The sequence below is a fragment of the Hypanus sabinus genome, chromosome 6 (genome assembly GCF_030144855.1).
Source record: "Hypanus sabinus isolate sHypSab1 chromosome 6, sHypSab1.hap1, whole genome shotgun sequence".
In the NCBI taxonomy this organism is placed as follows: domain Eukaryota; kingdom Metazoa; phylum Chordata; class Chondrichthyes; order Myliobatiformes; family Dasyatidae; genus Hypanus; species Hypanus sabinus.
The window spans coordinates 128,265,714-128,289,579 of record NC_082711.1 but is presented as its reverse complement, the minus strand read 5'-3'; the positions used below and the strand labels follow the sequence as shown (position 1 = coordinate 128,289,579).

General features: G+C 45.8%; 1 protein-coding gene across 1 annotated transcript in view; it reads left to right on the top strand.

Moving 5' to 3' along the window:
- The first annotated feature begins 11,432 nt into the window (after positions 1-11,432).
- prkrip1 (PRKR interacting protein 1) overlaps positions 11,433-23,866 on the top strand; it is a 28,082-nt gene continuing 15,648 nt past the window's right edge. Inside the window, exons 1-3 of the mRNA XM_059972910.1 lie at positions 11,433-11,587; positions 12,627-12,705; positions 23,466-23,566. Of these exons, the coding sequence (XP_059828893.1) occupies positions 11,477-11,587; positions 12,627-12,705; positions 23,466-23,566 (291 nt within the window). The 5' untranslated portion in view covers positions 11,433-11,476. The remainder of the gene's footprint in view (positions 11,588-12,626; positions 12,706-23,465; positions 23,567-23,866) is intronic.

Here is a 23,866-nt window from a genome sequence, read left to right as displayed (position 1 = left end):
TGACGTTCTCTGTCTGGCATGTTGCGTGCGTTGCTCTGGACTCCCAGCATCTCTCGTTTTTATGAATGCTGTATCAGGGCAGGACAACCAACTGGGGCGGCCTTTGTTGCGACCAATCAGGGACCGCGTGCTCAGAACCCGGTGCAGGACGTTTGTCGGCTTGGCCATGACATTGGACATAGTCCTCTGCCTGGTGCCCATAGTCCCTCCATTGCTCCCACCTCCCTGGACGGCTCAACCAGGCATCGCTTCTCTAAGTTTCAATGAGGCACCTCCTGTTCTAAACTGCAGGTGAATCTTTGCTCTAGGTCTGGCTAGTACAGTCTTTTAGAGCCATACAGCACGAAGCAGGCCAACCGGCCTCATCATCCGTACGGACCAAGTTGCCTCCTTTCAATTAGTGCCAATTGCTACTTCCCTGTGAACCTTTCCTGCGTATGTACCTGTCCAAATGTCTTTTAAATGCTGTAGTTGCATTTACAGCTACCCACCACCCTCTGTGAAAAAGTTTCCCTTTCGGTCACCTTTAACTATTTCCCCTGTCACTTTCAACGTATATAGTTTAATTTTTGAGTTGCCTAACTTGGGTAAAAGACTAACTACTTCATCTTTATTCTTTGTGATTTTAAAAATCATTATATAGTTATGACTCAGCCCCATGCTGATGCTCATGCTCATGCTGTTAAACAGTCCCAACATATCCAGTCTGTGGTGGCCAGAACTCCAATACTCCAAAGTGTGGTCCTTTGGCCACCCCTCCTGTTGTAACAGCTTTCAAACTTCACCATACCATGCAGGACAATGTAAAAAGATTTACATGCAAGAATGTTAGAAATAGGAGCAGGAGTAGGGCATCTAGCCAGTCACTCAATAACATGCTGCAGATTCAGCTAAACCCCACCTTTTCCCTATAACCCTTAATTCCCCTTTTCTGCAAAATACCTATCAACTGTATCTTACTGTAAAATGCAAGTCTGTTTCCCTTTATTGAAAACACAGGGTGGCTTCTACTGTAGTGAGGATTAGGCCTCCAGCCGCGGGCTTGCCTGTTGTATCTGTCATGGTCTGGTCCGTGAAATCCGCATTCCGGTTCACAATCCGGTCCAGGTTCCGTCTTCCAGGTTTTCCGGGTTTCCCAGTTTCTGTTGAGGCAGCTTCTGTTCGGGCTGGCCTCATAAATAGCTTCAGAATTCAGCCTCTGGCTGCTGGATTGTCCTGTCCAAACCCCTTGTCTGTATCACTTCTCTTCACCTTCCTACCTGGAGCCCCGCCCTAGCATTGGGAACTGCCTCTCCATGTCCATGCCTTCGCTAGGTAGGTCTGGCCATTCTGCTGCTACATAGCGTTGGGAACTGTCTCGTCAAGTTTGGTGTTCTGTGTAATGAGTCCTGGCCCTACGTCCTGTATCCAAGGAGGGGTCCCCGCTCAGTGTTCTGTGTTATGAGTCCTGGCCTTACGTCCTTCACCCAAGGAGGGGTCCTGGCTCGGTGTTCCATGTCCCTGTCTCTCCGTAGGCTCTGTGTACTCATCATGTCCATGTGCCTCGCCCAGACCGGTGCTGGGATTCCCTTGTCCAGGAGTCTCACATCCAGTCCTGTTGTCTCTCCCTCAACCAAGGCTCCGGGTTCTCGTCATGTCCATGTGCTTCACCCAGCACGGGAGTACCTTGCCCAGACCGGTGCTGGGGTTCCCTCGTCCTGTATTGAGTTTCCCTTGTCTCTCGTCCACGTCCTGTAACCTCCCCTGGTCATGTCCTCGCCTCGTTCTGGACTTCGAGCCCAAGTCGAGACCCAGATTCTGGGTCCTTGTCCAGTCTCTGGCTCGGAGTTCAAGCGCAGGCTCCTAGATCCCAGTTCCATGTCCTGGTTCTGCTGTCCTGGTCAAAGCCTAGCCCAGGCCCAGAATCCTTGTCTTGTCCAGGGCCGGTGTCTTTTCTTTCCCATTTTCCTTGCTTCCTTCTCACACCTAGTCCTGTTCCTGGTACCTCAGTGTCTGTGTCTTGCTTTTGGGTCCACTCCCATTATGATAGTATCAGCCCAGCAGAGGACACACCAGAGCTGGTGGTGTGCTACATCCACGCTGGGTTGAGGGATTAATTTCCAGGACACATCACTCAGGGACTTGTCTATGTTATAGTTTTAGTGTAACTGAATGTCTTATTGCTATCTTGTATACGTTTGTTTGTTTTGTACCTTAGCCCCAGAGGAATGCTGTTTCGTTTGGCTGTATTCATGAGCATTCATTTATGGTTCAATGATAATTAAACTTGAACTTGAAGTGAGTCTGCTAGGTGAGAGTGGGCTGCTAGAAAAAGAAGCTAGATAGGTAATAATGGGGAGTTAAAGAAATTCTGGATGAACTAGATAAGTATTTTGTGTCAGTCTTCACTGTGGAAGACACTAACAGCATGTCAGAAATTTGAGAGTATCTGGGGGCAGAAATAAGTGTAGTTGCTATTACTAAGAAGAAGGTGTTTGGGACGCTGAAAGGTCTGAAGGTGGATAAGTCAAATGGACCACACCTAGAGTTCTGAAAGAGGTACCTGAAGTGATTGTGGAGGCATTAGTAATGATCTTTCATGAACCATTAGATCCTGGACTGGAAAATTGCAACTGTCACTCCACTCTTTAAGAAGGGAGGGTGGCAGAAGAAAGGAAACTATAGGCCAGTTAATCTGACCGCAGTGGTTGGGAAGATGTTGGAGTCTATTATTAAGGGTGAGGTTTCAGGTTAATTGGAGGCACACCATAAAGTAGACCAAAGTCAGCATAGTTTCTTTAAGATAAACCTTACCTGACAAATCTGTTGGAATTGTTTGAGAAAATAACAGCAGAATAGGCAAAGGAGAGTCAGTGGATGTTGTATTTTCAGACAAGGTGTCACACGTGAAGCTGCTTACCAAGACAAAAGCCCATGGGATTACAGGAAACGTACTACCATGGATACAAAGTGGGAATAAAGGGAGCCTTTTCTGGTTGGCCAGTGGTGCTCCACTGGTTTTGCTTCTTTTCATGTTATAGTTCAATGATTTGGAAGACAGAATTGATGACTTTGTGGCCAAGTTTGCAGGCGATAGGAAGGTGGATGGAGGAGCAGGTAGTGGTGAGGAAGCAGGGAGACTCTGCAGAATGACTCAGACAGATTGAGAAATTAGGCAAAGGAGTATAGTGTAGCGGAGAAAAATGTATGGTCATGCACTTTGATAGAAGAAGTCGAGGTGTAGACTATTTTCTAACCAGGGAGAAAATTCAAAAATCAGAAGTGCAAAGGGACATGGGAGTCCTTGAGCAGGATTCCCTGAAGGTTAACTTGCAGGTTGAGTTGGTGTAAGGAAAGCAAATGCAATATTAACATTCATTTTGAGAGGACTGGAATAAGGATGAATGCTATGACTTTATAAGGCACTGGTCAGACCAGACTTGCAGTATTGTGAGCAGCTTTGGGCCCTTATCTAAGAAAGGCATTGGAGAGGGTCCAGAGGTGGTTCACAATGCTTCTGGGAATGAAGGGAATAACATATGAGAAACATTTGATGACTCTGGGCCTATGCCCACTGGAGTTTAGAAGAATGAAGAGGGCATATCATTGAAACCAATCAAATATGGAAAGGCCGAGATTGAGTGGATATAGAAAAGTGTTTCCTATAGTTGGGGAGTCGAGGACCAGCATGCACAATCTCAGAATAGATGGACGTCCACTTAGAACATTATTTCTTCAGTGGTTTGATTGGAGCACGACTGCGCAAGCGTGTGGACGTCAGCCAGTGAGAACAACGAGAAGAGTTTAAAAGGAGGCAGCTTTATAGAGTGGGCACCAGATTAGAGGTAGACAGAGTAGGAAGGCTTTGGCTCAACGGAGTTTTGGCATTAACAGGTTGGAGCGAGGTAGGTTATCTGTGCAGATTACAGACAGGGAGTACGTCTGTGAGGCTGGTGTTCTGTGCTCGGTGTCAGATGTGGGAAGTCCAGGAGACTCCCAGCCTCCTGGACAGCCACATCTGCACAATGGTGCTTCGAGCTGCAGCTCCTTAGGGACCGTGTTAGGAAACTGGAGATGCAGCTTGATGACCTTTGTCTGGTCAGGGAGAGTGAGGAGGTGATAGAGAGGAGCTATAGGCAGGTTGTCACACCGGGGCCTGTGGAGACAGATATGTGGGTAACAGTCAGGAGAGGGAAAGGCAGGGGTCAGAGGCAATAGAGTACCCTGGTGGCTGTCTCCCATAACAATAAGTACTTCTGTTTGAGTACTGTTTGGGGGGAGACGGCCTACCCAGGGAAGCAACAGTGGACGCGCCTCTGGCACAGAGTCTGGCCCTGTGGCTCAGAAGGGTAGGGAAAGGCAGAGGAAGGCAGTAGTGATAGGAGACTGTATAGTCAGGGGTTCAGACAGGTGATTCTGTGGACGCAGGAAAGAAACTTAGATGGTAGTTTGCCTCCCAGGTGCCAGGGTCTGGGATGTTTCTGATCGCGTCCACGATATCCTGAAGTGGGAAGGAGAAGAGCCAGAGGCCGTGGTACATATTGGTACCAACGACATAGGCAGGAAAAGGGAAGAGATCCTGAAAACATACTACAGGGAGTTGAGAAGCAGGACCACAAAGATAATAATCTCAGAATTACTGCCTGTCCATGTGACAGTGAGTACAGGAATAGAGTGAGGTGGAGGATAAATGTCGTAGCTGAGGGATTGGAGCAGGGGGCAGAGATTCATATTTCTGGATCATTGGGACTTCTTTTGCAGCAGGAGTGATCTGTACAAAAAGGACGGGTTGCACTTGAATCTGTGGGGGACCAATATCCTGGTGGGGAAGTTTGCTAAGGCTACTAGGGAGAGTTTAAACTTGAATTGTTGGGGGGAGGGTGGGATCCGAACTGAAGAGACAGAGGATAAAGCTTTTGGCTCATAAGTAGAGAAAGTTTGTAGACAGTGTGAGAGGGAGAATAGGCAAGTGATAGAGAAGGGACACGCTCAGACCGATAGTTTGAGATGTGTCTATTTTAATGAATTAAGTATCCTGAACAAAGCAGATGACTTCGAGTGTGGATCAGTACTTGGAGATATAATGTTGTGGTCATTACAGAGACTTGAATGTCTCAGGGGCAGGAACGGTTACTTCAAGTGCCAGGTTTTAGATGTTTCAGAAAAGACAGGGAGGGAGGCAAAAGAGGTGGGGGCATGGCACTGTTGATCAGAGATAATGTCACGGCTGAAGAAAAGGAGGAGGACATGGAAGGGGTCCATAACTCTACTGGGTGTTTTTTATAAACCACCCAATAGTAATAGGGACATTGAGGAGCAGATAGGGAGACAGATTCTGGAAAGGTGTAATAATAACAGGGTTGGTGTGATGGGAGATTTTAATTTCCCAGATATTAATTGGCATGACTCTAGAGTGAGGGGTTTAGATGGGGTGGAGTTTGTTAGGTGTGTTCACAAAGGTTTCTTGACACAATATGTAGATAAGCCTACAAGAGGAGAGGCTATACTTGATTTGGTATTGGGAACTGAACCTGGTCAGGTGTCAGATCTTTCAGCAGGAGAGCATTTTGGAGATAGTGATCACAATTCTATCTCCTTTACCATAGCATTGGAGAGGGATAGAAACAGACAAGGTAGAAAAGCATTTAATTGGAGTAAGGAGAAATCTGAGGCTATCAGGCAGGAAATTGGAAGCATAAATTGGGAACAGATGTTCTCAGGGAAATGTACGGAAGAAATGTGACAAACGTTCAGGGGATATTTGTGTGGAGTTCTGCATAGGTACATTCCAATGAGATGGAAAGGGTGGTAGGGTACAGGAACCGTGATAATACAAAAGTCTGTTGTAAATCTAGTCAAGGAGCTTACAAAGGACTGAAAACTAGGTAACAATAGAGATCTAGAAGATTATAAGGCTCGCAGGACAGAGTTTAAGAAGGAAATTAGGAGAGCCAGAATGGGCCATGAGAAAGCCTTGGTGGACAGGATTCAGGAAAACCCCAAGGCATTCTACAAGTATGTGAAGAGCAAGAGGATAAGACGTGAAAGCATAGGACCAATCATGTGTGACAGTGGGAAAATGTGTATGGAATTGGAGGAGATAGCAGGGGTACTGAATGAATACCTAGTATTCACTATGGAAAAGGATCTTAGTGATTATAGTGATGACTTGCAGCAGATTGAAAGGCTTAACCATGTAGATATTAAGAAAGAGGATGTGCTGGAGCTTTTGGAAAGCATCAAGTTGGATAAGTCGCTGGGCCTGGATGAGATGTACCCTGGGCTACAGTGGGAGGTGATTGCTGAGCCTCTGGTGATGATTTTTACATCATCGATGGGGACGGGAGAGGTTCCAGAGGATTGGAGGGTTGCAGATGTTGTCCTGTTATTCAAGAAAGAGGGTAGAGATAGCCCAGGAAATTATAGACCATTGAGTCTTACTTCAGTGGTTGGTAAGATGATGGAGAAGATCCTGAGAGGCAGGATTTATGAACATTTGGAGAGGCATAATGTGATTAGGAATAGTCAGCACTAAGATACAGCATATTAAAGGAAGTGATAATGTACTCGCTGACTGCTTATCTAGATGCTAAGTTGAATGTATATCTGTAATACTCTGTAGTTAAAAAACTCTTTTGTATTGTGTTAGATTCTGTAAGACTCTGTATTAGTAAATTTTCCCCTTTGGTGAAAATTCTTAGAAGGGTGGGGGTGCTACAAAGGATGAACAAGAGAGACAAAGGAAATCTGCCAGGGCAGTTGTTATTGATAACAGCTCATGAAAGTTAATGAGAGAGAGACACAGCTAAGAGTTACCCAGGGTGGATCCTCTCCTAGTGACAAAAGGGGAGATTTACTGCTATTGTCTTTTGGAGAAGGATTGTTTACTTGGTATTGTTCTATTCATGGAAACCCCTCGGGGACAACCAGAGTGGGCAGGTTTGATGGGTTACATCATCCCAACCTGATTGACACCTGAGACCCCGTGAGTGGGGATAAAAGTGAGGTCTGGGGTAACACCCCTCAAACGCACCAGGAGAAACGCTAGTGAGCAGCAGAAACCCACGAGACAGTGTGGGACATCGCAGACCGAACGAAGGGTCGGTAAATTTTAACTCACAGTGTTTATAGCGAGACCGGTGGGGGCTTGTGTGTGTGTCCACCCTTGCCTGGGTGATGAGTCCACCACGGAAGAATGGTCTAGCTAAAGGACGGAGGGGGTCACACTTGAATGGCCACAACAACAACACATCGACGGATCAAAATCGTAAAGGAAGGTTGGCAAAGGCCATAGTTGTTACTGTTTGCGCGCTCTCTTTCTCCCGTCTCTCTCTCTCTCTCTTTCTCTAGTCTCTCTCTCTCTCTCTCTCTCTCTCTCTCCAACAATTGCAACACATTGACCGACAACTACCGCAGCCTGCATGAACTGAACTGAACTTTAATTTTTCCATCTGACAATTCATTATCCCCTAGGCAACGATAGAGCTTGTTTTATTATTGATTATTATTATACCCGCACTTTTAGGTTTAGTATTGCTAACGTGTATTATCTGTATATTTGCATTGATACTGATTTGTATATTTTTACTAATAAACACTGTTGAGAATAGTACCACCGGACTCCAATGGACACTTCTATCTTTGCCGGTAAGACACCCAGTTACAGGGTACGTAACAGATTTATCTTAATCATGTCTACCAGTGGCATTTTGTGACCCCTTCCTTTGCTTTTTAAGCAATTCAATGCACTGTTTATATTCCTGATTGGCCACCCCTTCTTTAGTTCCCTGTCCCTGCTTTCTTGTTTCTCTTATACAAACCTGAATGTACAGAGCTCCCTGTAATTCTTACCCTTATAAAAATATGTTGGTCTGTAACGTGGAAGCAGGTTCATGGGTTTGGTGAGCAAGACAGAAAACATTGACTATGAATAAGTAGATTAATCACTTATTCACAAACAGTAAAAGATGCAACCAAACATTTAAGTGCCCCCAACTTACACAAACGGATACTTAGCTCGAAGGACTGGCGGACAAACCTTGTCAATGGTTCTGTGCAGCGTGCCCTGCAGACAAAGGAAAGAGAGCGAGTCTCCCGCACATGCTGTTCTTTACACCCAGGGTATCTGAAACCAGACACTAGAGCTGTGGCACACAGGGCATCCAATGGCAAAGAGCTGCTACAGATTTCAAACGGGCCAAAAATGCCCAACACAGTAGAAATGGCTTTCGAATGGCAAATAAGCCACACACCTATGTGACATTTCACTCCTCACAAGTAATGGCACTGTGACAATTTGACCATCTGACAATATAACTTCACAAACTCTCTAAGCTACACATAAAACACAGAAGTACAATACCAGCCACCCCCCTCCGTGTACTACAGAAGTCCACCAACCTTTCTGCATCCCAAAAGGCCAACAGCCTTTCCCAGGAGTGTAATAACCAATCATCTGGCCCCCCAGTTTGATGCTTAGATGCGACCAGACACGTAAGTGATGTTCACCAACTTGTAAAGAATGTAGGCACAGCATTCTTGACTGTACAAAAGACCATATTGTATCCGCCTCCACCACTGGCAGCCCATTCCACACAATCACCACTCTCTGCGTAAAAAATCTTACCCCTGACATCTCCTCCGTACCTACTTCTAAGCACCTCTTGTGCTAAACATTTCAGCCCTGGGAAAAAGCCTCCTGACTATCCACATGATCAATGCCTCTCATCATCTTAAGACCCTGGAAATCAGTCAAGGGATGGAGTGGTATGCCTGCCCTGCAACCCTGGGCCAGGTTCCTGAAGATGAGATGCTAACCCAGAGGGAGAAACTGCGAACTGAGTATTGTTACGAACCCCGTAACTGGGTCACTTACCAGCAAAGATAGAGAGGTCCGTTGAAGCCTGATGATACAATTTTTAACGGTATTTATTAGTAAAAATACACAAAAATAATATCAATGCAAACATACAGATAATATACATCATCAATACTAAATTTAAAAGTGTGGGAATAATAATAATCAATAAGAAATAAGCTCTATCGTTGTCTAGGGGATAATGTATTGTCCGATGGAAATATAAAAGTCACTCAGTTCATGCAGGCTGCAGCCTTTGGGGACTGCTGGGTTTGCAATGGTTGGAGAGAGAGAGAGAGAGATTTTGAGAAACTTGCCAGCTTTCCTTTTATGATTTAGATCCGTCGGTGTCTCGTTGTTGTGGCCATTCACTTGTGGCCTCTCCTTTAGCTAAGCCGTTCTTCTGTGGCGAGCCCGCCAATCCTAGGCAAAGGGAAAGGACGCACGCGAGCCCCCCACCGGCTGTCGCTATTAAACGCCGTCATGGGATTTCTAGCGTCTCTCCTGGTGCGTCTAAAGGGGTTGTTCCCCAGACCCTCTTTTATCCTTACTCATGGGGTATCAGATGTCAGACAGGTTGGGATGATGCAATCCCTCAACCAGCCCACTCTGGTCGTCTCCTGAGGGGCTTCAATGAATAGTACAGTACTCAATACACAATTCCTTCTCCAAGAGACAATAGCTGTTATCAATGGTTTTGTTTCGCTGAGGCCAGGACACATTCCAAACCTTGTGGATTCTGTCTCATTTCCTGGGTCCCAGACCCGAATTAATATCAATCTTGCGATTCTCAAAAAGGAGGGGGCGACTTTGTACCCTTCGGCCCCTTAGAGTTGTGGCACTTACGTAACAGTATCATGCCTTCCCAGAGAACCTGGATGAGGCAAGGCTCCCCAAACCGGAGGACACAGTGGAGTGCATCACCTGCCACCCTTGTGACCAGCCAGGGAACCCAAGGCACTGCAGCCATGGACCAATGGATGCCAGCAATTCATGCCACAAGGCCACACTGAAGTTCTCCAGACATAATGGTACTGGCTGCCTTGAGCCTTACCTGGTGCAAGTCAAACTTGTTGCATGGCATACTGGGTGGAGCCCTGCTGACGATGAACCTTGCCCTTGGCGCTGTAAGGGGATGACCTGTGGGCCTTTTTGATCTAATGTCATCTGAGCAGCATGACTTCAGGGCTCTCGTAGCGGTGTTTTGAGCAGAGGCCATTGGAGAAAGTAATAAGGGAAGAACCGGGCAGCAGACGGCGCCATGTGGGAGAAGGCCTGCGGCCATTTATGGCAAATCTCCGTCACTGTGCTTGGCATGGCTACCCCAGTTCCCTGTCGTGGCCCAGGAAGAGCTTGCCCTCTGTGTCTCCGGCAGACTGTTCATCTGACATCACCATCATCACTGGCCGAGGCACTAGCAGAGGTGGAGAGGGCAGACGCAATTTTAGCCCCCCAAGTTATTCCATGGTGCCCCAGATACCATTAACCCAGACTTGTGTCAACGAGGCGGAGGAGGAAACTGACAAGGAGAAGCCTGTGAGACAGGTACGACCAATGCTGCGATGGCCCCACAGAGAAACTTTTGCTACGAGTGTGGTTAGGCAGTCCACGTAAGCCAGGACTGTCCCACACCAGCACCATGCTATAGCGCAGTGTAGCCATCAGGAAACACCTAGCAGTTGGCACCACCTGAGACCTCCAGCAGAATCCCTCTCCAGGTGGGGCATTTGTTATATGAGAGGGCACAGGTTCAAGGTGCTTGATAGCAGGTACAGAGGAGATGTCAGGAGTAAGATTTTTACTCAGAGAATGGTGAGTGTGTGGAATGGGCTGCTGGAGGTGGATACAATAGGGTCTTTTAAGAAATTCTTAGACGGGTACATGGAGCTTAGAAAATAGAGGGTTATGGGTAATTCTAGGTAGTTTCTAAAGTAAGTATATGTTCATGGTGAGGCGAAGCTGTTCATTGTGCTGTAGGTTTTCTATGTTATATGTGGACTGTGAGGTGGAGGGCATCACATGCAGTGCAGTGGTGGAACCAGGGTCAGCAGCAGCATCTGGCCAAGAGTAACCAGTTGACGGTTCCGGCCAAGACACTTAATCACCGCTCCAGGCCAACACCATTTTCTCTCAGACTTGCATTGTATTTTAGCATATACCAAGGAGGAATCACATCGAACTTTTCCTTTGAACGTACAGAATATAAATTAGGGAGAACATGTTGCAGGTGTTCTAAACACTCAGAGGTTAGAGTAAGGGAAAGGATGATTCTGTGCAGTTCTGGTCGCCACACGGTAGGAAGGATATGAATTGTACTGGAGGAAGAATAGAGCTGATTCACCAGGACGTTGTTGAGATTAAACCGTCAGACTTCGGGAGAGATTGGAGAGACCGTGCTTGGCGGCTGAGGCAGATAGGGCAGATGACGTCGGTGTAGAGGGACAAACGAGGGCAGCGGGTGGTATATCGATAGGCGCAGGCGCGGTGGTGAGAGCCACACAAAGAGAGAGCGGAGTTTCCCATGGCAACGTAGAACCATCCCACCCCGTCTCAGTTCTGACGACATCTTTCTGCGCCTGCGTCTTTTCTTTATCGGCGCTGGAAATATACATAACGTCACCTCTCCGCGCCAGCAGCAAGATGGCGGAGGTAGAGCAGGAGCGCGGTGGGCGGCCGCAGCAGGTCCTGGTCATTCCGCGCACGGCGGCCGAGGAGCAGCGACTCAAGCTTGAGCGGCTGATGAGAAATCTGGTGATGCAAAGATAGGGTTAGGGAGAAGGGGGAGGTACGGGTAGGGATCCGGATCTCCTCTGCACCAGAGCGGCGGAGAGTGGCGTTGGTGATGTTAATTTTCGCTTTGCAGGAAGTAAACCCTGCCAGCGCTGACGTCTATCTGGTTCCATCTCAGTCGGAATTGTTCTTTCGCTTTTTAGGCAGACTTCATTAGGTCGTCCCCGGACTTGTATGGTGCCTCTAACTCCTTCTACATAGCCCCTACTTACTCAACATCACCTACCTCATCCATCTGTTATCCCAAATTGCCACAAAGCCATCAATTCCATCATCCAGACCATTCATTGGCATGTAATGTGAAAATAAAGCACCCTACACTTACCTGACCCCCTATGAAACACCACTCATTACCAGCAGAATATTCCTACTCTCTGCGGCCTGCTAGTCAGGCAACTTTCTATAGCTTGTGAAGCCGTCGGCTCTTGTTTAGCAGCCTCATGTGCAGCACCTTATCAGAGTCCTGAAAATCCGACAAAATAACAGTGGTGGATGTGGAAGCTCCCGGCTGAAGGCGGGGGGGGGGGGGGGGGGGGAGGGATCTGATGAAGAGGATGTGCGGGGTGGGGGAGGGACCCGCTGGAGAGGATAGGGGTGGAAGCTCCCTGCTGGAGAGGGTGGGGGGGGGGGGGAGGGACTCGCTGGAGAGGGTGAGAAGGGTAGGTAATTGCTGAGGGGTGGGAGATCCCCATCACAGAAGCTGGGGGGGGGTGAGGGGTGGATCTTCGATGGAGAGGTTGAGAAGGTAGCAGGATCCCTGATGAGTGGGGATAGGAGAGGCAGGATACCTGTCAGGGAATAGGTCACGGGGTAGGATCTCTACTGAGTGCAGGCATGAAAATGGGGAGCAGTACCCACCGAGGGTGGAGTGTGTACGATCCCCACAAGGGATGAGGCAACGTTATCCCCCAACACCCCTGCCCCAGGAAGAGATGGGCCTGTTTCTGTTGTGAGGGTCAATTTGTAATGAGTTTAGTTTCTAAATATGCTTTTATTGTAGGATAAACAAGTGTTAATTGGTGAGAAACCGAAGGAGTGGGCTCCACGGCCACCCCCAGAATTTGTTCGTGATGTTATGGGTAAGTGGTGGTTTTGCTCTTAAAAGTCTGGCATTGGTTTTATGTAATGAAGAATGAGGTAGTGGTTAATAATCCTTTACAGCATGTATTGTCAATCTATTATATGTAAATTGAAGAGGAACAGTATGTACAGTTAGTGTGTTCAGTACAAGTCAATGTAGTTATGGTGTGAGGGGAGAGTTGCTTAAGGTTCACTGGGTAAATTGGCAAAGAGAAGGATCAGTAGATGAAGCATGACAGATAACTTTTACTGAGGTGGTCACACCCAAGAGTGCGGGCTAGAAGATGGGTGAGTGCCAGGACTAAGCTGTTAGTGCAGGATTTCTTGCCATTCCTCTGAGGATCAAGAAGTATCCTCTTTGGGGGAGATGACCTATCAGGGCACAGCAACAGGAACTAGAGCAACTCTGAGGCTCAGCAGAAAAGGGTAAAGTCAGACAGAAAAATAGTGATAGAAGACTCAACAGTTAGGGGACAGATAGGAATTTCTATGGCCACAGAAGAGTTGTCAGGATGGTGTGTTATCTCCCAGGTGCTCTAGTCCAGGATGTCTCGGAGTGGCTGCAGAATATTGTCAAGGGGGAGGGTGAGCAGCTAGAAGTCGTGGTGCATGTTGGCACCGATGACGTGGGTAGAAAGGGGAAAGAAGTCCTGCACAGTGTGTATTAAGATTACTCCCAGTGCCACGTGTTAGGGCAGGAATGGGATTACGGGACCTTCAAGGTAGGAATCTCTGGATTACTCCCAGTGCCACGTGTTAGTCGGCAGGAATGGGATTACGGGACCTCCAAGGTAGGAATCTCTGGATTACTCCCAGTGCCACATGTTAGTCAGGGCAGGAATGGGATTATAGTACTGATGAAAGAGTGGCTGAGCGACTGGTGCAGGAGGCAAGGGTTTCAGGTTCTTGGATCATTGGAACCTCTTCTTGGGTAGGGGTGACTTGTATAAGAGGGACAGGTTGTACCTAAGCTGGAGACCCCTAAAGTCCTGGCTGGGAGTACACAGGTGCTAGTCGAGAAGGTTCAGACTAGATTAACTGGTCTGGGAGTCAGAGCACTGGATCAGAAAGTGGAGGATTGGAAAGAAAGGCCAGTAAAAACAGGCAGGAGCAAAATAATAGATACAATTTGAAGTGTGTGTGTTTTAATGCTAGGAATATTATGGGTAAAGATGATGGACTTAGAGCATGGATCAGAACATGGCTAAATAAATTTCTCCGCATGTGATTTGAAAGGGCACCCTTGTATCCTGAGGCTATGGCCTCTTGTCCTAGACTCTCCCACCATGGGAAACATCCTTTCCACATCTACTCTGTCTAGGCCTTTCAACATTGGAAAGGTTTCAATGAGATTCCCCCTCATCCTTCTGAATTCCTTGCTCTTATATTCTAGACCTCGAAATGAATGCTAAGGTGGCATTTGCCTTCCTCACCACTGACAACCTGCAAGTTAACCTTCAGGGTGTTCTGCACAAGGACTCCGAAGTCCCTCTTCATCTCAGATTCCTGGATTTTCTCCCTGTTTAGAAAATAGTCCACATAGCTATTTCTACTACCAAAGTGCATGACCATGCATCTCCCAACATTGTATTTCATTTGCCACTTTTTTGCCCATTTTCCTAATCTAAGTCCAGCATTCTACCTGTTTCCTCAACACTACCTGTCCCTCCACCAATCTTCGTATCATCTGCAAGCTCGGCAAGAAAGGTGGCGCAGCAGCAGCCTCTCCAGACCTGGTGTCACTTTAATTAATTATTTTTAACTAAGGCACTAGAGCACAATTTTTTAAAATTTGCACATGGACAACAGAGCAAACTGATGTTAGTATCTACCATTGCCAGACATTGCTAAGGTACAGAAATTGCCCAAGAACAAACCTTCATGACGATCTGCTGGAGAAGCTACACAACCTCGGCCTGCTTCGGGGACCAGGCCTACAGTCCTCGGTGTCGCCTGATGCCGGGGGTGGGGACGTCGTAAGCGGTGCGTGAGGAAGCAGAAGCGCCGCAAGTGGGCAGGGGTCTGTGACAGGTTAAAAACAAACCCTAGCTGGCCGGCTCTCCTGTCCATTCTGCTCTCTAATGTCCGCTCCCTGGACAATAAGTTGGACTACATCTGCCCAGTGGACAACTTGGCGGGCGTTCAGAGTCTGCTGCGCTTTCGTTTTCACAGAAAAGTGGCTTAGCGACAGAGTTCCGGACTTCGCCATTCAGCTAGACGAGCGTGCTTTGTTTTGGGCCGACAGATGCAGCTCACAGTAAAATTTATTAACGGAGTACATATAAAAGACGTAGGAGCAGAATTAGGCCATTTGGCCCATCGAGTCTACTCTGCCATCCAATCATGGCTGATCCTTTTTAGCCCTCTTCAGCCCCACTCCCTGGCCTTCTCTTTGTAACCTTTGATGCTGTGTCCAAATCAAGAGCCTGTCAATCTCTGCCTTAAATACACTCAATGACCTGGCCTCCACAGCTGCCTATGGTATCAAATTCCTCAGTTCACCATCCTCTGGCTAAAGAAATGTCTATGCATCTGTTTTAAATAGACGTCTCTCTATCCTGAGCTGTGCCCTCTGTCCTAGACTCTCCCACCATTCTTTCCACATCTTCTCTGTCTACAGGTTACCACATACAACCCTGACATTCTCCTTTCTGCGGGCATATTCAGCAAATCTATAGAATGGGAACTGTAAACAGGATCAATGAAAGCAAAAATTCAATGTAAAATTTATTATCAGGTACATACATGTCACCACATGCAACCTTGAGATTCTGTTTCTTTGGGCATATTTAGCAAATCTATAGAACAGTAGCTTTAAACAGGATTAATGAACAACAAACTCTGCAAGTACAACTATAAATAAATAACAAGACATGAAGTAAGATAAAGAGTCCTTAAAGTGGTTGGTTGTGGGAACATCTCAATAGATGAGTGTAGTTATCCTCTTCAAGAGCCTGATGGTTGAGGGGTAGTGTACCTGGTGGTGCGAGTCCTGAGGCTTTTGTATCTTCTGTTTGACAGCAGCAATGAGAAGAGAGCATGGCCTGGGTGGTGAAAATCTTTGATGGATGCTGCTTTCCTACGAGAACTTTTCATGTAGATGAATTGGGAGGGCTGTACCCATGACATACTGGGCTGAATCCACTACCTTTTGTCAAACTTTCCATTCAAAGGCATTGGTGTTCGGGTGATGCAGCCAGTCAATACAATCTCCACTACACATCTATAGAAGTTCACCAAGGTTTTTGATGTCTGCAAACTCCTAAGGAAGTAGAGGTGCTGTTGTGCTTTCTTTGCAATTACATTTATAAGATGAGTCCAGGACAGGTCCTATGAGATAGTAACACCAAGGAATTTAAAATTACTGACCCTCTCCACCTCTGGTCCTCTGAGTTGCCAGTCAACGTTGAACTCAATATAGGATGACTACCTTATAATCTTTAGCTCCAGAGTTTTTAATGGGGATTACTCCTGAAGCCTTGAACACGAGTGGGTATAGTTACAAGGCAAGGGAAGGTTTGAGATCAGAGTTTACTTTCTAGGTGAGTTGCCGGCCTCTGCTGACATCCCCATCTGCCTAAAGTGAGTGGATTTAAGGCGTAAGTGACACGTCTTTGCCTCTTCCGTCAGCAGAAACAGTTTCACCAGGCTTAGTACCTAAGCCACACGTGAAGGCCAGGAGCTGGACTTGGTTGTCAGAGGCTATTTGAGACAGATGCCATTGAGAGCATTTAATAGGTAGTGGGAACTTATCCTCACTACCACCCTTAGTTATAACAACCTTAACGAACCTCTAAAGAAGAACAGGCAAGGTAATAGACACAGTGGAATGGACAGGTTGAAATGGGTTTATTTTAATGAAAGGAGTATTAAGAGTAATGGTGATGACTGAGAGCATAAATCAGTGCATGGAGGTATCATTAGAGACTTGGTTGAGAGAGACAGGATTGGGTGCTCATTGTTCCAGGGTTTTGATGTTCTAGAGAAAATAGAGAGGGAGGTAAAAGCTACAGAGCCCACCCCCATATCAGGGAACATAGCAGACAGATTAGAGAAAGGTTAAAAAAACAAAAGGGTTGTCAGGGGGTGACCTCAACATCCTCAGTACAGGCTGGGCCCTCTTTAGTGCAAGTAGTTTGATGGGGCTGAATTTGTTAAATGCATCCAAGGTCCACTTGGTTTCTTAAGTCAGTATGTAGATAGTGCAGTGAGAGGAGCAGCTGTACTGGACCTGGTTATGGGGAATAAACCTGGTGGGCTCACTGACCTTGCAGTGGGGAGCATTTAGCCAATAGTCATCACAACTTCGTAAGCTTTAAGATTGCTGTGAATAAAGATAATTATGGACCTTAAGGGAGAGTATTAAATTGGGGCAGTGGAAATTATGAGAGTATTAGGCAGGAGCTCAGGCAAGTTAATTTGGAATAGCATTTTCCAGGCATGTCCGCATCTGACATGTAAAGGGTGTTTAAAGAGCAACTGCACTGAGTACAGAACAGGTATGTTCTAGTGAGAAAGAAGGATAGACTAGCAAGATGAAGTGATCTTGGAAATAGATATGGTGAATTTAGTAAAGAAAAGGAAGTGTATGGAAGGTTTAGCAAATTAAAATCAAGCATAGGATATAAAAGCAACTGTGCTACAAGATCATCTACTTTATTCTGTATACTGTGTGCATTCAAATATAACACCTTCAGTCCTGTATCTGTCATCCTTTCCGATTTTGTCCTCCTTTTACACGTCAACTCATCCTACAACTGCAATTTTGCCCTATCATCTGCCTGTCCTTCCTCACTCTGTCACTGCACACTGCCTTAGCAGCCCTATCCTCAGCCCTATCACTCAAATTTGCACCCCCCTGCCAAATTAGTTTAAACTCTCCCTAAAAGCTCTAGCAAGGATATTGGTCTCCTTGGGGTCAGATGTAATCTGACCCTTTTGTACAGGTCATACCTTCCCCAGAACAGATCCAGTGACCCAGAAATCTGAAACCCTGTTCCCGGCACCAGTTTCTCAGGCATGCATTCATCTGCCAAGTCATCCTATTCTCATCCTCACTGGTGCATGGCACAGGCAGCAATCCAGAGATTGCTACACTGGAGATCCTGCTTTTCAGCTTTCTACCTAGCTCTCTAAATTCTCTCTTCAGAACTTCTTCACTTTTCCATCTACTGTCATTGGTACCAATATGTATGTACCAAGACTTCTGGCTGCTCACCCTTTCCCTTTAGAATGTTGTAGATCCAATCTGAGATGTCCCTGACCCTGGCATCTGGGAGGCAACATACCATCTGGTTATGTATCACACCCACAGAATCTAGTGTCTACTCCTCTAACTATGGAACCCTCTTATCACTCCCGCAGTTTTTTTCATTGGACCATAGGAGACTGAGGGGTGATATTGTATATCTGTATAGTGTAATCGGGGCTCAGATTGGATCAATTCAGGGAATCAAGAGTTAGAGGGCAAACACAAGGAAATCTGCAGATGCTGGAAATTCATACAACACACACAAAATGCTGGTGGAACACAGCAGGCCAGGCAGCATCTATAAAGAGAAGCACTGTCGACGTTTCGGGCTGAGACCCTTCGTCAGGACCAACTGAAAGGAAAGATAGTAAGAGATTTGAAAGTAGTGGGGGGAAATGTGAAATGATAGGAGAAGATCTGGGGGGGGGGTGGAATGAAGCTAAGAGCTGGAAAGGTGATTGGAGTTAGAGGGCATAAGTTTAAGATGAGAGGGGAGATATATAAGAGCAACTGAAGACTCAAGTTCTGGCTGGACTTGGTCCTTAAACTGCTGGAGAACAATGTGGAAAGAACAGGTGCTGTTTTCTCCTGGTAGGGATTAGTCTTTAGTTTCCAGTTCCCCTGCTATGTTTTGTCACCCTGCACCTTATCCTTTAATCTCTTTGAATTATGGAGGACAGCATGTGTATAAATGTCTCTCTCCAGCAGACTTCATCATGACTCCAGTTATCACTGGGCAGCAGTGAATCATCTGATTGGCCTATCAGAGTTCTCTTTGGGAACTAATTGACATGATCAGCATTTCTGATCTGGCTATTGTTCACGATTGCACTTAATTAAAAAAAAGAGCAACTTTTACATCCAGGTTGTCCTTAGTGTATGGAGTCACATGTTGCAAGAAGTAGTTGAGGCAGGTACATTAACAGAGTTTTAAAAGAATTTGTACAAGTACGTGGATAGGAAAAGTTAAGAGGAGTATGGGCTGAATATGAGGAAATGGGACGAGCTTAGATAGAAATCTTGGTTGGCATGGACCAGTTGGGCTGAGGTGCTCTTTGACTCTGGGACTCTTGACCAGTGAATCTCACATCAGTGCAATGGATTTTTTGAGAAGATCCTTATGCATAAGAGTTGTAAGCATTTGGAAACCATGGCTTACCTTGGCTTTGTTTCGGGCAAATGATATCTTAGCTTGATAGAGTTTTTTTTAATCACTAACTTTTATTGCAATACCAACAAATTATATTCAATACAACCAGTTGCTGATTATATTTTGACTGTTAACCCAGCCATCCCCCCTCCACCCCTCTCTCACCCCCACCCCTCTCCCCTCCACCAACCAACTGAATAGTAGTGCATACACAGAGCATTCTTATTTTAATAGAGGATCTTTTAAGTTAGATATCAAATTTGTCCACATTAAGATTGTGTTTGATCATGCTTCATTTACTCTTGCTGATGAAATTTCCAGGTAAGAAATGTCCAAAAAGCTCCAAAGCCAATGAATATCATGGGGAGGTTTCCAGCACTGGACTACAATCTTCTTAGCTGCAGTCAGGCCTGCCAGCCAGATTTTGTGTGTTTTTTCTGTAAGGGAAAGGTGGGAGTCATCTTTTAGAAGATATACAGTGGGGTCCATTGGTAATTGTACCCCCATTATTTCTGTAGGAGTACTGATAACCTTCCCCCACAAACCAAGAACCCCTGGACATTCCCATACAATATGTATAAAAGAGCCATCGGTTCTGTGGGGGCAAAATGAGCAATGTGGGTCAGGAACCAGTCCCATTTGATGTCTAGTTCTCAGTGTTAAGTATGCTCTATGACAAAATTTCAAGTGTATATACCGATGATTTGGGTTTTTCGAAGCATCGGCCGCATTATCCTAAATATGTCTCTATCCTAGGCTTTCATTCCTGATGTGGGCCTTTATTTCTGTGAGTTTAATTTATCATAGATATAGAACCATAGAACACTACAGCACAGTACAGGCCCTTCAACCCTCTGTGTTGTGCCGACCCATATAATCCTTAAAAAAAAAGTACTAAACCCACACTACCCCATAACCCTCCATTTTTCTTTCATCCATGTGCCTGTCCAAGAGGCTCTTAAATACCCCTAATGTTTTAGCCTCCACCACCATCCCTGGCAAGTCATTCCATGCAAGCTTACCCCTGATGTCTCCCCTAAACTTCCCTCCCTTAACTTTGTACTTATGCCCTCTGGTGTTTGCTACTCGTGCCCTGGGAAACTGGTTATCTACCCTATCTATGCCTCTCATAATCTTGTAGACCTCTATCAAGTCCCCTCTCATTCTTCTACGCTCCAAAGAGAAAAGTCCCAGCTCTGCTAATCTTGTCTCAAGACTTGTTTTCCAATCCAGGCATGATGTTCTGATATTAGCCTCTGAAACAGAGATCATGGGTCACCAGATGCTGCAAGGATTTACACAGGTGTAGTTTTATTCTCTCTTTCAAAGTGGGCATAAAAGACATTGAGCTCATCTGGCAGTGAGGCATCACAGCCATTCATGATGTTAGGTATCAGAATCAGGTTTATTATCACTGGTATGTGACATGAAATTTGTTAACTTAGCAGCAGCAGTTCAATGCAATACATAATCTAGCATCAAAAAATAATAATAAATAAACAAGTAAATTAATAAATAATAATAATAAATAAGTAAATCAATAAGTAATATATAAACAAGTAAATCAATTACATATATTGAATACATTTCAAAAATGTGCAAAAAACAGAAATTCAATGTCCATTTAGTAATCAGATGGCAGAGGGGAAGAAGCTGTTCCTGAATTGCTGAGTGTATGCCTTTAGGCTTCTGTACCTCCTACCTGATGATAACAGTGAGAAATGTGCATGCCCTGGGTGCTGGAGGTCCTTAATAATGGACACTGCCTTTCTGACACTCCATAAAGATGTCCTGGGTACTTTGTAGGCTAGTGCCAAAGGTGGAGCTGACTAAATTTACAACCTTCTGCAGCTTCCTTTGGTCCTGTGCAGTAGCCCTCCATACCAGACAGTGATGCCTTGTAGGAAGTAATGACCTGCCCCGCCAGAGCTGAGTGCATTTGATTCTATCTCTAATTTTAACTGGAATTGTTTTTTTTTGGCCCTTAAAATAGTCTTCCCTAAGTTGTACCTGAGCTTCTTGTATAGTTCTGCATCACTGTTCTTGAATGGCATAGATCTAGTTCTCAGCAGACTATGAATCCCCTGGTTCACCCATGAGTTTTGCTTGGGTATGTTCTCAAAGGCACATACTCGTCTGCACAGGCTTTGATGAGGTCAGTGACAACTGTGGTGTTTTCATTCAGATTCAAAGATGAATCCATGAATATTGTCCAGTCCACAAGACCATAAAACAAAGAAGCAGAAGTCGGCCATTCGGCCCATCGAGTCTGCTCTGCCATTTCATCATGAGCTGATCCAATCTCCCCTTGTCTTATTCCCCCGCCTTCTCACCATAACCTTTGATGCCCTGACTACTCAGATACCTATCAATCTCTGCCTTCAATACACCCAATGACCCGGCCTCCACTGCCGCCCGTGGCAACAAATTCCATAGATTCACCACCCTCTGGCTAAAATTTTTTTTTCACATCTCTGTTCTGAATGGGCGCCCTGCAATCCTCAAGTCATGTCCTCTCGTACTTTTCCCACCATGGGAAACAACTTTGCCACATCCACTTTCAACATTTGAAATGTTTCTATGGGGTCCCCCCTCATTCTTCTAAACTCCAAGGAGTACATTCCAAGAGAGGTCAAACAGTCCTCATATGTTAACCCTCTCATCCCTGGAATCATTCTAATCAATCTTCTCTGAAACCCCTCCAATGTCAGCAGATCCTTTCTTAAATAAGGAGCCCAAAACTGCACACTGTACTCTAAGTGAGGTCTTACCAGTGCCTTATAGAGCCTCAACATCACATCCCTGCGCCTATACCCTATTCCTCTAGAAATGAATGCCAATATTGCATTCACCTTCTTCACCACTGACTCAACCTGGAGGTTAACCTTAAGGGTATACTGCACGAGGACTCCCAAGTCCCATTGCATCTCAGAACTTTGAATTCTCTCCCCATTTAAATAATAGTCTGCTCGTTTATTTGAGACAACTGACTCAAAGCATCCGTGTAAGTGCTCCTCCACCTCCCTTGACCTTCTTGTCCTCACCACTGATGCTATGGTCTTTAATCATCTGCCAGATGACCACAGTTTCTAAAGTCATTCTTGATGGTGGCGTAACAGTGGCCAAGGGCGCTAGTTCTTCTGGTTTCACAGGTGGTAGTTCAGAGATTTCATACTGGCCTAGTTGAACTCACCTGTAATGATAGGGCAGACGTCTCAGTGCACTGTTTCGACTGCTGATCATGGTGCTTAGCTGCTCCAGTGCCTACCTGACACTGACCAGGGTGGAATGTACACTGCTACTAGGAGTATGGCAGAAAACTCCCTCGGCAGATAAAATGGATAACACTTGACTGCTAGATGTTTTAGGTGGGGTGAGCAGGACTGGAACAGAACCGCCATATCTACTCTGCAGTGAGTTAATCATGAAGCATACGCCACCTCCTCTCATTTTAAAAGACTCAGCTGTCCTGTCTTTCCATTGGATGGTGAAACCCTCGGGCTGCAGTGTTGTGTCCAAAATGGTGGAGGTGAACCAATGGTGTACATGCATCAATGTATACTGCAGTCCCTGATGTCCCTCTGGTACTGCAATCTTGCTCTGAGATCTTCAGTTTTATTTTACAGAGACCGTGTATTTGCCGGCAGGATAGAATGGAGTGGGAATCTAAGGAGCTCTGTTTCAATGTTATTTGTAGACTGGCTTTTCTAGAAGAGAAACTGCACTCTCATCCTGAGTCTGCAGTCCGGATTCCACTGATTTTTAGGATTGATGGACTCTTTAAGCATCTTAAAACAATGTTGCTTACTGAAGAATTGATGGCTGTGACTGCGGATTTCAGCTATAGTCGTCCTGAATGGAAAGATTTGATGATTAAACCTGTGGAGGTTCTCTGCTGTTTATGATGGAGAATGTGCTCAACCCTCCTGCCACTCTGGCAGGGTACAGCTGCAAGAGATTGAAATATGTATTTAATTTTAAAAAAAGTTTTACTGTTCTTAAATTTTAGTCTCAATTTCTGAAACATCCATATTTTGACAGATGTGGTTAATAGACAATCAGAATGATTGTTTTTCTTTGTCTGGGGACGTTGATTCCTATTACTATGAGGCTCTGGGTAGATCCCTTCCACAATTTCCCATTGGGAGGATGCCTGTATTGAGGATGTGCGTCAGAAAGCAATGACATGCCAGCTGCGAATTCTACTCCAATGGCACAGATGACCGGGGACTCATTTCTCATCCACTACACACTAGATTTGGCACATGAAGTTCTCATATTTGCATTTTGAGAGACGCTGAGTACTAATCATTATTCTTTTGACTGTACAAGAAGTGATAAGTGTCCTTTGGTTGCAGGATCAAGTGCTGGTGCAGGGAGTGGAGAGTTCCATGTCTACAGACACCTTCGTCGCAGGGAGTACATGAGAGAGGAATTCATGGATAAACATGCAACCCAGGTAACGGAAGAATGAAGAGCAGACACACAGAAAGTTGGTGGAACACACCAGGCCAGGCAGCACCTATAGGAAGAAGTACAGTCAACGTTTCAGGCTGAGACCCTTCAGCAGGACTAACTGAAAGAAAAGATAGTAAGAGATTTGAAAGTGGGAGGGGGAGGGGGAAATCCGAAATGATAGAAGACCGGAGGGGGTGGGATGAAGCTAATTGCTGGAAAGGTGATTGGCAAAAGGGATGCAGAGCTGGAGAGGGAAAGGATCATGGGATGGGAGGCCTACGGAGAAAGAGAGGAGGAAGGA